The sequence below is a fragment of the Porites lutea genome, chromosome 4 (genome assembly GCF_958299795.1).
Source record: "Porites lutea chromosome 4, jaPorLute2.1, whole genome shotgun sequence".
Lineage (NCBI taxonomy): Eukaryota > Metazoa > Cnidaria > Anthozoa > Scleractinia > Poritidae > Porites > Porites lutea.
The window spans coordinates 6058281-6076423 of NC_133204.1; the positions used below are offsets into that span (position 1 = coordinate 6058281).

Genomic DNA, 18143 nt, shown 5'->3' on the forward strand with positions numbered 1-18143 from the left:
TAATTATCGACAGTGGTAGCTTATGCTCGTCTTTAGGCTGAAGAAAATCAAAACACAGCATAGTTAAACTAAGTGTTGACGTGACAACAAATCTTACTGATCTTAGTATACTAAGTAATTATCATCAGGCTAGCGTGCGCCGCACACGTAATTTAACCTCGGTTAGTACCCCGAAGCAGCGCCGAAATCCTTGTATTGGACTGCCTGCAAGGCCAACGAATTACCGGAAATGTGTTTCGCATTTTCTTTCAACTTGATAGCAAATCGACAATGACGTTTTAACCCTCCGCGTACTCAAATCCTGGTACACAGCTGGGGGCCTAGAGCTTGAGGATTTTGTCGCTGATTCGCAGACGGACTTAACCAGAGTTTAGTTTCGTCTGAGGCGAAGGCTACATCAGGCAGTTCGTGTTAGTCAGGTACACCTATAAAATCTATAGATTGAAACATACAGTAAACTTCGTCCATCGGAGCGTCCAATCTAGATAATTACTCGAGGCAGGTAATAAATTTCGAATAGGTGAGTGCCGCCCAGGGTCTAAACCGCGACCCTATTTAAGGATGAGATAAACGAAAATTGATGCCCCATGCCACTTAAGGCCCAACCCCGAAAAATGACACCTTATTCAAGGGAGAAAAATAAGAAATAAATCGCGACACAATAAACCTTCATTAAATGAATTCCTAATACTCAAAGGGATAGGTCAGTTTTAAAAGATAATTTATTTTCCACGTTTAGCTCGGCATTTACGCTCTTAAATATTAATAATTTATTTGATAAAATTTTGGTATCTTAGCAACACACCCTGATCCAAAGCCACGTTAAATAACCAACAGACAGACAAACAAGTAAGCAAAAAATAGTAAGTATATAGCACATACGGGGAAAAAACACATAGAAGTGGGAATTACCATAACATTAAGCATAATATTTTTTTAATAGTAATTTGACATGTTTTATTATTATCATTATTATTATTTTTTAAAAACAAATATTATATAATAAATATTATAATTGTGTCAATAAGAAAATGCTTAAATATGACTGGTTCTTAACAGCCCATAGTTTGGCTTAATTTTGCTATAATTGTAACTTCCAAACTGTCCAATTTGACCTGTCCAATTACCAGGAGCTTGTAATTGGACTGGTCAAATCCGACAGTTAAAGAACCAATGAAAATCAAGTAGCAAATGCCACTATAGCCAATGAAATGTAACTACATAGCACACGATAACCAATCAAAATCAATGAAAAAATAGTGACCAGGTAGGCTGTCCAGTTTTAAATGGAAAAGTAAAACGGATGAAACTAACTGGTCCAGGGACTTTTATTTACATTAATAAATATTCTAAGACTGAGATTCTTGCATTTTGTTATTGACACAATTAAGTGGTAATAGGACTTCGTGTCGTACAATTCCAGGGTGATCGGGATCGTAATTTCAAATCGGCTTCGCACTACGCGCTCGGCCAATTTGAATTTACTCGCCCGATTACTCCCTGAATTTTACTCCACTCAGTCCTATTACCATTACTTATGATTATGATTACGATTTAATAATGATGATGATAAATTATTATTATTTGAAAAGTGAAAATATAGAATATATTTTAAAATCTATATTAAACTGGCCTTTACCTCATAGTTGGTAACTTTTATCAAAACAGCAAAACTGGTCAAATGGTTACAGTAACACATTACTGTTGACTGGTTACTTTCGGCAACTTGGCAGCCATCTGTAGACCACACACGCTGGTCATCTCTGTTTACAATAGTTATAATAATTAGTTTTTGTATAAATAGCCGTTATTTCCTCCGCACTGTATCGAAAGTAGCCAAATGACAAAAATTCCGCTCGACTGCAAGAGAAGCAACTGCAATAATCAATCACATACAATCTACTATAAACCCTCTCTATCGAATTGACCATTGCTAGTCATATCGTTGTTATCGTCATCGTTATTCCGAAGAGTCAAAATAGTATTTCAATGCCTTTATGGTTCTCCAAAAATAAATAAATAAATAAATAAGTAAATAATGATGAAGATGATGATGATGATCTGGAAGTTTTTTTTTTTTCTTACAAATAAAGAATGTTTAAATTAAATTTTTATTTGATTCATTTTTTTACAGATAATAATAGACTATGCACTATCTAGGTAACTGATAGTTTGCTGACTCCTCCAGTAGCTTCCTATTTTGTAGAAACTATGAATAATATTCAAATGTAATTTTAAAAGGCTTTAACTAACTAATACATATTTACGCGTTACTTACGTGTTATTTTGATCCCAAAAGACGCATCTATTTTCCAAGTGGATCTCAAAAGTCTGCAAGCAATATTAATGTTTTAGCAATTGAATCAGCCCGCATCCTCGTTGAGTTCGATGCAGAATTAAATAGTAAAAAGAAACAAATGAAAGTTGTTTTAAAACTTTTGATGGATTAGGGCCGGAGTTTGATTAAAAACATTAGCTAGTAGATCGGTAAAAGCAGTTACTGTGAATCAGCTACAAGAGAATGCATCATGTTGGAACTGTACCTTAGTACGCCAAAATGTCAACTTGACTGGTATTTCAAATTCGTGTTCTTGACGCGGTTTTACTTTGATATTCATTATACGACTCCCTACCCTGAAAGAGCTAAAAAAAACAAGAGGGGTAGTTTTGGCTAATATATAGGCTAATTAAGCTAGAATGTAGTACTTTTACAACTGATCTTCTTTCATAACTAAATCAGTAATTTCACTTAAATTCAGTAAGATGTTCCATTATGGCCATTCATATTTAAAAAGCTTAGACATAAGAGGTTTGCCTTATTCTTAACTCAGAATCGGTTTAGCAATAAAGAAACTGTAGCTAAGAGCAATAATTCGAAAACTATTATTTAACAAAAGTCAGGAACTCACGATGTGGTATTCATAGCTTCTAGTTTGTCAAGCGTCATCCAAACAACCTGACCTAATCCTGTTGACATTCAGAAAAAAAAAGGCGTTTATTTTTTGACTAGCTGTGTTCAATTTCTTTGCTTAAATTGATAACAAAAAAGTCAGATATTAGTACTTCGTTTCTGCTACATACAAACCCACCACTTGTACCTGTAATTTCTTTTGCATGCCCATCAATTCACACCAAAGCTTAATTAGCTGTTTGATTGAACACGTTTTAGGCCTTTCATAAAACCTGCTTAACAGAATTGTCATTGTAAATTTAGCGAAAATTCTGAAACATGTTAATTTTTTTTTTTCATTTTCTAAAATTTGGTTTCATTTGGAATGAATGGGGAGTGAATGGGGCTTAACTTTAGTCCCAACCACTACAAACCACTACATTTTTACTCAGTTTCTCTCCCCGCCCTAGGCCAGGGGTCCCACGAGGTTCTGCGATACACGTAAACATTTCTAGTCCATTCTTCTTGGCTTAAATTATCGCGTACAAGACCAAATGTAACAGTACCTGTGCTGTTCGGGTGGAATGCAGCTCGAGGAAGTATAACTTTGTCCGAGCGAATCGAATTGTTTGAAAAATCATCTCCAAGAATGTCTGGAAACCTCAGCTCCCGTATTTTTGATATGTTAACAGATGCGACAGCAATTTCTAAAAGAGAATTGAAAACAAACAAATTTCACTCAAAGATCTTCTTCACAGGTCATTTTTTAGCTTATCTGAGCAACTTGGAGAATTAAAAAAATGCATCATAACCCCAATAGTCTTCTGTTCATCCGGGAAAAAACCGTACAGCAACGACGAAAACTAGCGACAAGCAAGCTAGTCAACCAATACACGGACTGTCCCAATTTTCTACTGTCTGTAACGAGTTTTTCTCTTCATTACCTGGTCATGCCTGTTATTGGTAACGGACACGAACATTTATTATTGTTATTAATTATCATTATTATTATTATTATTATTATTATTATCATAATTATTAATAGTTATTTATTATTTTTTTGACGAAGAACAGTTCAGCTAAAGCTACATGTACAGGGTGTCCCAAAAGTTCGTTCCTCTAACTTCATGCGCTATAACTTATGATCAAAACTTTATTTTTACATGAAATTTCTAGAAAATGTTTATGGCTCTATCGAGTACTTGCATTCAGAATTTCAGTAACTGGCATGCCCCGTTTGTTTTTTATGACATTCTGCAGCTGTTTCAGCAGGGGATAGGATGGGATACAGCGTGTAGACCCACGGATGATCCATTTTGAGCTTTTTTATCACGTGGTGCACAGGAGAAATTTCAACCCCCAAACAATATTTGTTTACATTAGGCATCTGAAAAAAATATATTTGGGGCATTCATTAATCATCCCGGCCTCCTTCCCCAGCAAGGCTTTTGTGCTCCTTCACAAAATTTGAGACGAGCTGAGCGCGTTACTTGGCAGACTAAGCAGAGTTTTTTTTGACATCTCAGGGGCCTCTAACCTTCACTTTTCATAAACCTGCTCCAGACTTAGCTCGCTAACTATGCGAGAGCTTCCTCGTCGAGTCTCCTATTTTGTATCTAGCCTTCTTTAAAACTATTTTAGCTGCTTTATTGACTTTTGGTCTTCCCCTTTGTTTCTTGCCTTCGAAGCCTTCAATTCTCCATGATCATTTTACCACCCAACATTCGGATTTTTCCAGTTTTTTAGACGTTTCTGCAACTGATAAGCCAGAAAATCGAAGTATACATGCTTATGCTGTCACGTACCTGAACGTTTTTGCGCTACGGGGGTTTATCTTTCGTGATTTCACAAAAAACAAGGAAGGAGTTCGAGCAATTTGGGCTATAAAATAGAGAAAATATGTGGAAGGAAAATATACTCGCGCTCGCGCACCTTTGGCGCGGAAGTACACAAATCGAATATTTCAGTCAAAAGAAGGCACAACAAGTATGAGAATAGTGAATTAGATTGAAAGACAAAACTTTTGTTTAAATGATTTGGGTACCGAGTCCAATAGTACTGAATTACAGACTCATAAAGTAGAGGAACGAACTTTTGGGACAGCTTGGGACACCCTGTATAAGATTGCCATATTCCCCACAATCTTGTTGATTTGCTAAATTTGTCCCTTAGGTTCTTCCTCTTCAAACGATCAGTGCTGTAGCCACGAAAAAAAAAAACGCAACAACAATGATACAATAGAGTAGACTGGAAAATATAGAAATCCTGGAGGGGCTTTACTTGTAAGACAACAACAACAACTGAACAAGTTTATTTCTACTGTAGACACAACTAAAAGAATTTACAAGAAATATAATTATTAATAAAAATACATACAGTCGTTCGAAACCCAAAATAACTTCTAAAAAGCTAAGCTAGTTGGGTGACCATAATTATAATAGTTGAAACTATGCAAAGTCAGGAAAGAGGCATAACAAATACATTCATAAATGACAGGGCCCAGTTGTTCGAAGGCCGGTTAGCGCTAACCTAGGGTTAAATTTTAACCCGGGCTTCTTTTTCTTTCCATGAAAAGCACTCTCTCGGTCAATTTTCTCTATACTTTTTAGAGTATCCAATCATCAAATTGTAGGCAAAGAGAATTAAACTGGATTTATTTTTTTAAGCTCTTATATCTGAGTTGAAATTTCGCACTAACCCTAGGTTATCTTAACCCAGCTTCGAACAACCCGGCCCAGAAGTTTAATTCGTGTTAATGATATTTTGTAATGTTGTTAACAACTTGGAAACATTTTAAATTAATAATAAAGCAATTATTGAATTTAGCTTTAGTATTACATAAAAAATTATGCAGATCGAGAAGGGTGTTATCTACCACCTGGGCCGCAGCTTCATTCAGCAATTGCTAAGTACAATAATATTATACAGTCTAATATTTTCTTACTGACCTACTTTTCCTCCTGATGAAATGGTCAATGCTTTATAGCCATCTTGATTAGGTTCCATTTGTTCTGCTACAGCAAGGCCGATGTCTTCAACTTTTTGCACTATCTTGAATTCGATTCCTCTCTGACAAGATGTTTGCAACATTTATGAGCTCGTACAGACAACCCACCCTGGTACCCTAAAGTTTAATTTGACAAAACCAAACGACACAGGAAAAACTGCTTAATAAAATATACAGTGTAAGTTTTTAGAGTACCTCATCAACATTTTTAGCAAAACCGTTTTTCATTATTTCCATAATTTTTTGTTCCTTAACCATGTAAATATTTGAGAACTGCTGTAAAGAGTAGTTAAAAACTTTCAAAAAGGTGGCAGATTTCAAGGGATGTCGCTGACTGCTCATTTAGGTCGGTGTCCCTTGACACGAACCAGAGGAATATCTAAAGTTTTTCCTCTTTCACCACTGGTCGAACTGCGCAGCTCCTGACTCAGCTGAAACCTACCGTCTTTTTACTGTAGATTGTAAAATATAATTATAGTCATATACGTTATTAAATAAGACATTAGTCATACCTTAAATTTAACAGGATAATTATAATTTACTCGTCAATACCTGTTCGGTTGACTGTAAAACTTGCAATCCCCCTAAGTCTATTAGACTTAAAGGGCAACACTTACCTCAGAGGCGTTTGGTATTCTGTGGCTTTCCGTAAGTAAATCTCCAGCTAAAGAAACATAGTTCTTAAAAACAAACAAAAAAGTAGCTGCTGACTTCTAAAAACGATGACTAAGTTCTTATTTTCTGAAGTCGCCTTTAAAAAAATGGTAATAAAAATAATAATATTTAATTATTATTTGATATTGCGCAAATTAACATATATCAAATGATCAAATGCGCATTACAAACTATTAAAGATAACTAAAAATATATTAATTATCGAATTAAACATGAATATATCTGTAAATGACACCTAACTTAATTATTTAGCACTTAACCTATTACTTACAATAATTATAACTAAAAGAAATGTTATATGTTTCATTAAAATTGATAAAAAAGGAGAGTAAAATTAATATACACCTATGTATAATTAAAAATTGTATGCAACTTTAAAATAGTAAGTCTTTAGCTGTTTCTTAGAAGTATAATTTATTATAGTTGTCCTGTTTCCTAATGTCCTTCGGTAAAATGTTCCAGATTCTAGGGGCGGATACTTTGAAAGTCAAGGAAAGGACTGAATTGGACCAAATCATTTACGTCAAATACACTCCAAAATAGGACTAACAATTAGTTAAGTTTAAACGAAAGACATTGATCCGGTCAGCAAGGAGGCAAAAGATGGCAATAATCACTATTTTCTAAAACTGATGTAGCAGAAATTTCCTTCTTTTCTTTTTTTTTTGTTTTTTTTTTCCTTAGTGAAATTGTTAGGGTATGACAGATATACTGAGGCAGTTTTGATTTTTAATTAGCAGTTTAATTTTTTCTCGATCTCCTCACCTTGACTCTTGATAGATCTTCAATACTGATTGAAGTCAAGTTTATACTGAGAACGTCCTTCAAATCTGAGACAATAAAATAAGAGGAAGAGAAAAGGAAATAAACACTCTTTCTTTCCTTAATTACGAACTAGTCTTTCAAAACTCAAAGCACTCATTAAATAAGGATGTGACCATTAGCGGTCGACTAGAAAAGGAAAGTAGATAAAGCCCTTGACGTCAACTTCTTAGAAATCAACCTTTTTCACACTGCATGCTTCTTTAAGGTTCACATTAGTGCGAACTGATTCGCTCATTCCGCCACTTGCCAGAATTCATACTAATGGGACGGCCAAATTTAGCACAAGGAGAGATATTGTTCTTCTTTCTAAGTCCAGTAAATATATATTACCGTTTTCCAGTTCCTGAACTGTCTTATGACTGACTGCCTGCTTTAAAACCCGTGATGTGATGGTTGTAGTCACTGTTTTTGAAGGTAGAAGCGTATGGAGGCTGCTACCGCCCACCGGAGTAGTACGGACAGCTACAGGAGAAAACGACAAACAAAACAGTCATCGATCAGCACCGAGCTAGAGTAGGAACGCTCTTTCAAGGGTGTCCTTTTAGAATAGTGTGATATCTACTAACCAGAAAACACCGGCGTTGACAGAATAGTCGCTGTTCTATTTTGTAATATGGGTGATGGCGATTGAACGATGACTGTGCTAGCGTCTTGTTTTCGATGTGAATCTAAAAAATACACAAGCATATTATAAGTAGACGGAATTGGATGTAAGGTCTTGTTGTAGTTGTTGTTGTCAAAATAAAAGATTTGAGATGGCGGATGGACTAGTTCCTTCCCTAATTATCAATGATTTCACAACGACGACACCATTATTGTAAAGGTTTTTCAATGTATTAGCCTACTTCATGGTTTCATCATACCTGTTCCTTTAGTTTTATAGCTATTTTTAGGTGAAAAATGGAGATATATGGATTCAGAATAAATTCAAGAAAATGAAGTCATAATTACGCTAGCGGAGAAAAAACATTTCTGGTTACTGATGTAAGGAGTGGTCTGTGAAAAGACGATTCATTCGCCGAGCTATGGTGACAGGAGACAATGACGAATTTTGACCGACTTTTCTTAATAAAACTCTTAAAGTCAAACTTGAAAGCGTTGCCTAATACATTAATAAAATATCATTCCAATTGATTGGTAAAACTCTTTTCTTTAACCTGAGAAAATAACCGACATTTTGCGACGGTATTTTTGGCTGTAATAGTATACACGCTCTGATTAGCTGATAAGCGGGCAAAGTTTTCAAAAAGGTATCCGCTGACCAGTGTCACATGACTGTATCGCTGGCTATAGTGTACAACTCGTCTAGGTGACATGTTTTTTTAAGTTATCCGCTGACCAGTATTTGTTTTTAATTGATCAGAGGCTCAGATCCAAACTTTATCATTATCAAAGAAACTGTCTTGTGGTTTCGATCGCATCTCCGACCGAGCGAGCGAAAGCGAGGTCAATCAATGCAAGGCCTCCATGAGAGATTTCCCCGTAATGACCTCACTCTCGGCTAATAAGTGGTATGTAATGACCTACCTTTGCAAATGATGTCCGCAATCCAAGGAACTGACTTCATATTTCCAGCGTGTACATTATGCTCATGTCCTGCCAAACCAGCAAGGTTTGACAATTCTGCCTTTGTATCCATGACAACCACGGAAATAGAAATTTTCTGATTCTTGATATTGTTAACCAAGTTATCCATTTGACTATTTTGTGTAAAATTGCTTGCATAAGTCAATAAAACGAGAGCTCGAGAAGCCTGGAGTCTTTTCTCATAAAAAGCTATCAATGTCGTCTCATAAGCAGGGATGAACGAAACTCGTGAACTAGTGTTTAGATGATCACTTTTTATGGCATAAAGTCCCCGAAGTAGGCTTTGCGAGTCTGTGTAGTCTTGGAAACCAAACTTGAGATGAGCTTTATTTGCATAACTTATCAAAGCAACGCGTGTGTGCTCAGGTGATATGTTGAAAGTCTTTACTGTCTTCACTATAAAATTCACCTGGTCATCAAACTCAGTTACAGAACCGCTTGACTGAACCGCAAAGATGATGTCAATTGATTGGAAGCATACTGCAAAGAAAAGGCACGGTTGTTAGATTATAGAAATAAAAGACAATTAGCAAAATTGTTAAAGTTAAAATAGACATGAACGTTTTCCTTCCTCTTACATTGTATCACTTAATAAAACATATTGGTCAGTGTATAGTGTCACCCAACCTTCTCAAACTCATTAATAATTCATAAAGAAAATACAAAGGTAATTAATGTTTAATGAGTTTAGAAATGTGATGAAAAACTGCTCATTTTTGCATCCTTAATTTCTCCTTCTAAAATCATTTTGTTTGAGAAGCAATATCAAGCATTCGACACAGTGTTTCATCACCAGATGAACACCTCGAAGTTCTTTAAAAATACTCCGCTGCGCGTCGTATTTTCAGCTCTCTTCTCAGCTTTCCATCTGGTGATGAAACACTGCGTCTCATACTTGATATATTACATCAGGGGCGGATCTAGGGGGAGGGTGCAGGGGGTGCGCACCCCCCCCCCCCCCCCCCCGAGATGACCTGCGGTTTTCTAACACAACTGGTATTCTGGTAAATGTGGTTTATTGGTGTTGAAGTAGAGCAAGAGACGAGTGCACCCCCTCCTAAAAAAAATCCTGGATCCGCCCCTGTACATCCGATCATATCCTTAAGGGATAATTAAAGGGGCCAGTGAGTTCCCAATATTATTATTACCCGCCACCTTAGCTGAGTATTAGATATGCGAAAAGCTATTGGTGGCCTTACCTGGGTGAATCATTTCTAGGTAGAAGACTCCATCCGCACCACGTCCTCCAGAATAAATCAGTACTGAACCGTTCCTCAAGTATAGAGCTCCACCTGCGCCTCCTCCTGCACCGTACCCAGCCCCTCCTGCTGCGGAAATGTTTCCTGAACCAGAATCACCGACTGGTCCTCTACCGTTGAACAAAATTCCGCCCTCTCCGCCATGTACTGTTGAAGTTGAAAGAACAGCGTCTTGACCATCCGCACCTGAAATGTAAAGGGCTGAGTTTGAACTCTATTATATTAGGACAGAGGAGAGGATGAACGTAGTATGCTCCCACCAATTTTGATGTTTTTGTCTTTTGTTAACTCAAGTAACAATACCTGTTACCAACCTCGCCCCCAAGACGTTTCCCGTATTTGTTAAAGTTGATAATTAAATTAATCTGACTGGCCTTATCCTGAGCGACTTTAAGGTTACGGAAGGGGAACCTCGATCTGAACCTCTCCCAGACCCAGAAGCGCGAAAAAGCCTTTTTTAAAATGAGGTTTAACCTCACACCCCGGCCCAGACCAGTTACCCACAACTTCAATTCTGGTAATTCGTTTGCCAGAGCATGACCAATTAAAGGAAAATCTTGCAAATATGCATGTTTGGCCCACCTTAAGTCCATCGATATAGCTTCGCTTTAATTTTTCTTCAGTATAGTATTCATTGTGAGGAACTGGAAAATTTTTGTCAACAAATGTTAATTTTTATCTGCATTTGTTGTTGTTATTACCTTTAGTTATGTCAACCTTTCTGAGAAGTTGAATTCCTCTATATTCCATCAGGGAATACTCCCTTAAATTCCTTGCACAACCATGCCCTCCGGCAGCAATGACGTAGTCTCCAAATTGTGATGGCATTCCTTCTGAATTTAAATCAGCTGCATGTCCCCTTACACCCAGTCCACCTCTACCAACTGAGACATTGACTGTCCTTGGGCCTGATATCTGGATTATGTTTACCACTAAATCACCACTTTCACCTCTCCCTTGCTTAATTCCACCACATCCACCACCGCCCCCACCCAAGGCCAAGATTCGAAGGCGGAAGGTGCCGTTGGGAACTGAGAAAGTTGTCGAATTAGTCAAGACATAACTGATTGTTTCACCTAAGAAAATAAGCAAAGCAATATTAAGGGCAATGTCTTGTTAAGGATTTTTTGTAATTGACATCAGTCTGCAGGCTACAGCAATAAGTGTGCTTGTCAGTCTCCGGTATTGTTGACTCGCAGTTACATCATTAAACTTTCATATCTTATTTTTATGTTCGTATGCTTGTTTTGAATAACACGTTCATACTAAACAAAGTGACTACCTTTCTCGACTCATTTCCATTAATTAAAGGAAATTTGATGCTAAGTCTTAAAACGCTTGGTTTGAAAAATTTTCCCATACTCAGAAAAGGATTCCGAAACGAGGGATGAGGAATGTTCAAGGAGGGGCGATACCTAGGGTAACTGAGCGTCAGTTGCGAGAGACAGCAACAACAGCAACATTTATGGATATATACACCTACCTGAACTATTGGAAAACCGCAAAAATTGATAAAAATAAGTAGAAATTATCCGCTTATTAATTTCATGAATTAGTACTAGAGCAAGATAACACGGCTAGTGAAATAATTTCAACTTAAGATGTACGACATTTTAAGTGAAGAATTATAACGTCTTTGATAACAGAACAAATCATGACACATCGCTTCAGTCTTTAACATTAACGTTGGATAAAATATGCTTATAATTGCTCAAAAATAGTAGTAAGTATTTTGTCGACAAATTGGTCCAATATAAATTGCTAGTTTTTCCTTTTTTCTTTAATTTCTCTTTCTGTTTTTTTGGTCGTGCTAGGTGACTACAATGTCAAATGCACAGTTTCTGGCACGAAATGTTAATCACGACCAACGTCAGCTTAAACTCCTCAAAGGCTATTTACCCCTGTATTCAGTTTTCTTGAAACTGTTGATACCTGTATAATCGGTATTGAAACGTAGAAGGCAAATGTTTTGGTTTTCATGGGTTTTAGTCGGGTCAACAAAGATAATCCAAACGCGGTGATTTTTCTTACCTTGCGATGAAGAGAATGATTGACAAAAGAATATGAACAATACACCGAACACCGTATCGACTTCACTTCTCATCCCCGAACTGTGGATCAGAGGAAAATATCCACTTACATGTACGAAAGGCGTTGATGAGACAGTGCTTATTTATGCTCTTTAACTGGTCAATTTAGACACAAAAGTCAATTCAGGCCCATTACTTCAGTCACAAGGAAAGGCCTCATGAAATAATATCACTTAGTAAGGGGTTATGATTTTTAATTATCTATAATTTTAAATCTTTTCTGGTTCGCTGCTATAAAACATTGAGGTTTTCAACCTTTGTCTTTGGTAAGTAATGAGATTTTTAAATGATCGAATGCACAGCGGCTTTCGTTTTTATTACTAATAATCTGAATTGTCGGCTTCTGTGAAAGGAAGGGTACTTGAATCAAATACTTACAACTTATAACATTTTGGAAGGCCATAAAAACTTGGAATTGGTTCTGAGTAGGACACGTAACATTGTTAGTGATTAATAGCAATCCAAGCCGCCTTAGTCTTTCTAAAAATGAATACCATATTATAATTAAAAATCATATTTCTTAAGCTACTAAGTTCATTCACAATTTATTACTGAATATTAATTTCAAGTAATTGCTTTCCTTTTCCCTTTTCTTTTCCTTTCTTTTTCTTCGTTAATTCTTAACTTTTTCCAAGTATTTTTTGCTTTTCCAAAAAACGTTTTGTAACAAAAATCTTTAGTCTTTGTCGGTGAGTTTTTAAAAATCGTTTAAATTCTTGAGTTTTCAAAGACGCAATTTGAAGATAAAAAAAATGTCATATATTTCTCAGGTTTAGAGCAATTGTTCGCAAAATTGATCTGACATAATCTAAAGCCGCAGAAATTCTGTGCCTCCCTGATTTGAGGCCGCAGAAATTCGGCAGCCTCCTTGGTCGAATGCCGCAGAAATACTGCAGCCCCCTCGTCTCATGCCCCAAAAGTACTGCCGCCTCCTCGATCTAATGCCGCAGAAATTCTGCAGCCACCTTGATCTGATGCAGCAAAAATCCTGCATGCACCCCCCTTGATCTACTGCCGCAGAAATTCTGCAACCTCCTTGATCTAGTGGCGCAAAAATTCTGCAGCTCCCAGAAATTTTTAATGAATGGTCTTTGTCTGACAATAATTATAATATGTCAACTTTATCATAAGAAAGGTTAATTCTCCCATTATGGACAATACCATAACTCTAAGCATATAAGCATCTAAAAAGACCAAGCATATAAAAACGGAGATAAAGAGAGCGATATCCTGGTTAGGCACAAATAATAGTCGCCTAAATTAGAAATACTGAACTAAGAGTACCTCGAGGATTATCTTATAAATTAATTAAAGAAAATGAAAATTTACCGGGCGCGAGGTGAAAGTTATGCAATTGAGTTACCTACAGAGGATTCTTACAAGACTTACAATGAGTCTTCGAAAAATCAAGTAAAGCTTTAAGAGTGTTAACTTAATAAATTTGCATTCAGTGAGAATAATATTATATTTGTGGCAAAAATGACTCAACCCTGACAGTTTTCTCTGCTTTCAGGGTATGATAGTTTAAAGATACAGTTATTGACTAATATTCTTTTCCTACGGATTACGAACTGAATAGCTAAAAAGAATATAATATCATTTATAGTCCCAGTGTCTCATTTTCTTTCGAATTGTCACAAGAAAAACTGAGTAAAATGCGATGAGTGAGAAGAATATATTACGCAGTTGTAAAATGATATGATTGTGCTTATCTTAAAGGTGGGTAAAGTGATTTTTGAACTTGTTGGTTTTTATTTATGGTTTTGGTATACTTGCAGTATTTCGTTTAAATCTCACACTTCATTAACGAATAGGAACGACTGAAGTGACCCCACTTGACAGCCAGGATACTAAAATTGTCTAGAAAGTATTTGAATATGAATATGAAGCTGACGAAGAAGAAGTAAGGTCGATGCAGAGATAAAATGTTTTACTTGTTATTATAGTCAGTAAAAAGTATAGCCTGTGGGCTCACTGTGACCTTGTGACGGGCAAAATCATTTAATATTTTAATTTGAGATTTGTCTCAGTAACAGATCAGGAAGCAAATTCCTCACTCATTGAAAACTGACGTTGTCACTAGTGAATATAGTGACAGAGTGTTCTTTGTCCATTTGAAAGCAAACGAAAGCCTCTACTAAGTTACTAAATGATTGCCCACTGCACTCCCACATAACCTTTTTTGGATTTTATCAATATAGCTGATGCTTTCTTTTTTCTTTTTTTTTCTTTTTTTTTACATTTACTTCTAACTGTCCATAGCTCCATTGTTATTATAATTTCTTAAAAATTTTCAAGATTGCTATGATAAAGCAATATCTTATATACCAACTTATTGTCGCTGTATATCGTTCGTGGAAAGTTCTAGTAATGAGTTTCCGGACATGTATTTATTTAAATGTGTCAACAAGATATTTTGTTACACGTTAACTACTATTTGTTTTTTAAATTTATCGATGTATTCGAGCCAAGGACAAAATTTTACTTTCAAAAAGAGTTGATACCTGGGTTATATTGAAACTGCTGCTTGGTAAAACTAACAAACAGTTGTTAAGAATAAACATTGATACAAAATTTGGAGACACAGTCCTGGAGAAATGTGGCTGAAATGGTGCTAAATAATTTTTTATGTTGATTGAGTACTACTCGAGGGCAAATTCAAGGCGCATAAAATGCGGTACAAAACTTACTTGATATGGTACTTTGAAAGAAATTAAGGAATAGACAGACACACCTAATATATTGAGAAGTTTTTTTGATGAAGAAGGGAAAAAGGCCACCAAAAAGACATTCGTACAGGATTGTGAAATAGATAAGATCAAGAAACACGACTGTGAATCTGAGATGCATAATTATTACAAAACTATCATTTGTTTCCTTTTTTCTCTTTTTCAGTTTTGCCGCGGTACTGAAAATGTGGTATATTGCTTACCTTGAGATGAAACTTCGAAAGAGATTAGGGCAAAAATAAACAAGCTAAATATATTGAGAGTGTTCATCTTTTGAAGAGGAAGAAACATCATGCACTGTCTGGTTTTCAGTTTAAAAAAATCTTGTTGCCTGCTTCGCATTTGTATTTACATGAGTACAAAAAGGTTCACTGACGTTAGCTTATGTTTTTAAAAAGGTATAGAACCTAATTATTTTTTTGTTTCAATTCGGCGGGTGGTCTGATATACCCGGCGCAGGTGTTCGTTATTATAAATCTCAACTGCCCAATCGGGATGCGTTTCCCTTTTGCAATTTGGTTAGTAAAGGGCTTCACACAGTAAAAATTAAACCATTTAACATGCTAACAACTGAAGTAATTTGTCAAGTTAGCGAGACAACAGATTTTCAGTTTTAACAACAAAAAAATGTTGCTCAATCTTTAAAATTGTATTAATATTTTGTCTTGTCGTTGTTCTGTGCTTCCATCCGCCATTTATTATGATACTTAACTGACGCGTACTTTTAATGCGTTGTTTAGAAACAAATATACAAAAACATACTTGACTCTATGACTCCATATGTTGATTTTCCCGCCGTTGACACGCGATTGTTTTTGGTTTAGTGAAGACTGATATGAAATATCCGCATCCATAATATAATGTGATTTATTGCACTGTAAGATCGATAAAAGTACGTTTACAGGTTATGTTATTCACGAGTTTACGGGTTATTTTAAAACAGTTAAACATTGTCTTCTTAAATAACATGCGTTCAGGACACTTGTTGAGAGTAGTAGTAGTTGGCCTCAGACCGTACTAGAGGATTGGCCCCAAACAATGCTCAACATGTGACCGACCCCTGATGTGACCACACTTTCCGGCGTTTTAGCAATAATATAAGTTTAACATTTTCGCTAAGCTGGTAGCCTGCGAGAACATCCGTTTCTCCTCGCTCTTCGTCGCTGGGGACGTTTCTCGCGGAGGAACGTCTGCGACTCAGCGACAGAAATTCCATACTGATGACGTAAAATCTGTCCGGAATCCGGTCAGAAGCGCTGATTGGTCGACGGAGCGGTTATATTGTTTTAGCTATTGTTTACGAATGACAGACAAAAGGCAAAAGGCCACAAAGGTCAAATGTAAACGCGAGAAAACATTGATTTGCGTCATCAGTATGGAATTTCTGTCGCTGAGTCGCAGACGTTACTCCGCGCGAAACGTCGCCAGCGACGAAGAGCGAGGAGAAATGGATGTTTTCGCAGGCTACCAAGCTGGGTGCTGATGGAACACTGATGTAATCGGGTAATTGCATTTGTCTTGACGTCCGTATTTTACCTTGAAGCTGAGGCGTATCAAATATTACATTATTTGCAACCCAGAAATGATGTCTCTGTCGATAGACTTTGGCTAGGGCGTGCTTCTGGGTGGTGGAGAAGGTGTAAACTGAGGTTGCAAAGCGGAGTTCTAGGTAGACCAGGAAAGGGAAGAAACCATGGATCAGTGACAAATTAATGCACCTTGTAGACCAAAGGGAAGAAATCAGTAGATTCTAAGCACACGATCAGAGAGGGTCAAGAGACAACTAAGGGCGAAAAGGACAGAGGAGTATAAAAGCAGATAAAAGGAGGTGGACGGATAACATTGCAGATGAAGCAGAAGAAGCTGCAGAGAGCCAACACAGAAGCACCCACCCAGATCTGGGTGGAATTTCCGCGCTCGTTTCTCAGACGTCATTTGGGGGAGAAACCAGTCGTAACGTCGCCAAATGTCGGCTGTTTTCTCAGGCTATGCCCCCCCCCCCCCCCCCCCACCTTCACCCCTGCACTATCTGGACGATTGGAAACAGTTTCATCTAGGTAACGAGGTAACTGCGATCGCCCTCGCATCGCATCTGAGAGAGTTGCCACAAGCCTCTAAAGACACTATAAGTACTCACAAAGACGCTATGCAATGAAAGATCTAGAAAGAGCACAACGGTTCTAGACAAAAATGGAAACCTCATCAGTAGCAAAAGGGAAGTAAAGGCAAGATGGACAGAATACGTTAAGGAGGTGCTTAATACGAAAGTATCAGCAAACCCAATAATTGACGATCAGGAGGATTACTTCCATATCACGCAGTAGAAGAGATAGCATGAGTAAACGAACCAACACTAGGCGAAGTCAGGGCAGCGATAATTAGGGATTACAGAATGGGAAAGCACCGGGAATCGACTTCGGGATCAAGAATTGCTTACATGGGTATCTCATGGCCAATTATAATTTTCATGGCCCATGAAATATATACTAGGAGGTCGCTGCACTTTCATGGGTCATGAATTCTTTCAGTCTGAGATACTTAGTAACTTGGTGGCCCATGAAATCAATTTTCAGTGCTTGGTAAACTTTTCGTGGCCCATGAAAACCACCCCCTTAAAACGTGATGGAAATTTTATGCTGCGAATATAAAAACCATGATAATCTCTGTTTTCATGGCCATTAACAACGGTTTCATCACGGGTTTTTCAACGCATTTTCGAGGGATTTTCATGGAAAAGGGATTCATAGTGTCCATGGCATGAAAAGCCGAAATCCCTTCTGAACAAGAAAACAATATGGCAACGGCCATGCGACTGAGTAATAAATTTTGCAAATAAATCCACTCTATAAATCTATATAACTTGCCTGAAACAAACTAATTGTCTCTTTTTTGCCAACCGCCAGATACTACATTCGTTGTACCTGCCAAGTTCTTTGTCATCTTCTCTGCACTAAAATGGCCAAAACTATCCCATAGAACAATAAACAAGGAGCCCTGAATCAACAAACAAAATGGAAATTATTTGTTCCTGTAGTTGTCGTCGTCGTCGTTGTTATTAGGGAAGTTAAGATACGGAGACTA

The 18143-nt window shown here is 37.0% G+C and overlaps 2 protein-coding genes across 2 annotated transcripts in view; both read right to left on the minus strand.

Moving 5' to 3' along the window:
• LOC140934877 (adhesion G-protein coupled receptor D1-like) overlaps nucleotides 1-6573 on the minus strand; it is a 14151-nt gene extending 7578 nt beyond the window's left edge. The window contains exons 1-8 of the mRNA XM_073384439.1: nucleotides 6515-6573; nucleotides 5839-5959; nucleotides 3457-3597; nucleotides 2910-2967; nucleotides 2544-2643; nucleotides 2279-2331; nucleotides 1640-1763; nucleotides 1-37 (exon numbers count right to left, since the gene is read on the minus strand). The exon at nucleotides 1-37 is cut by the window's left edge and continues 67 nt beyond it. Of these exons, the coding sequence (XP_073240540.1) occupies nucleotides 1-37; nucleotides 1640-1763; nucleotides 2279-2331; nucleotides 2544-2643; nucleotides 2910-2967; nucleotides 3457-3597; nucleotides 5839-5896 (571 nt within the window). The 5' untranslated portion in view covers nucleotides 5897-5959; nucleotides 6515-6573. The remainder of the gene's footprint in view (nucleotides 38-1639; nucleotides 1764-2278; nucleotides 2332-2543; nucleotides 2644-2909; nucleotides 2968-3456; nucleotides 3598-5838; nucleotides 5960-6514) is intronic.
• LOC140934081 (uncharacterized) lies at nucleotides 6404-12347 on the minus strand. The gene is made up of 9 exons (XM_073383764.1): nucleotides 12275-12347; nucleotides 10945-11319; nucleotides 10184-10429; nucleotides 8925-9464; nucleotides 7964-8065; nucleotides 7728-7859; nucleotides 7338-7402; nucleotides 6515-6577; nucleotides 6404-6409 (listed from the first exon to the last, which is right to left on the minus strand). Exons 1-9 carry the CDS (start codon nucleotides 12345-12347, stop codon nucleotides 6404-6406), a joined length of 1602 nt encoding a protein of 533 aa, XP_073239865.1.
• Between the last annotated feature and the right edge of the window lie 5796 nt (nucleotides 12348-18143).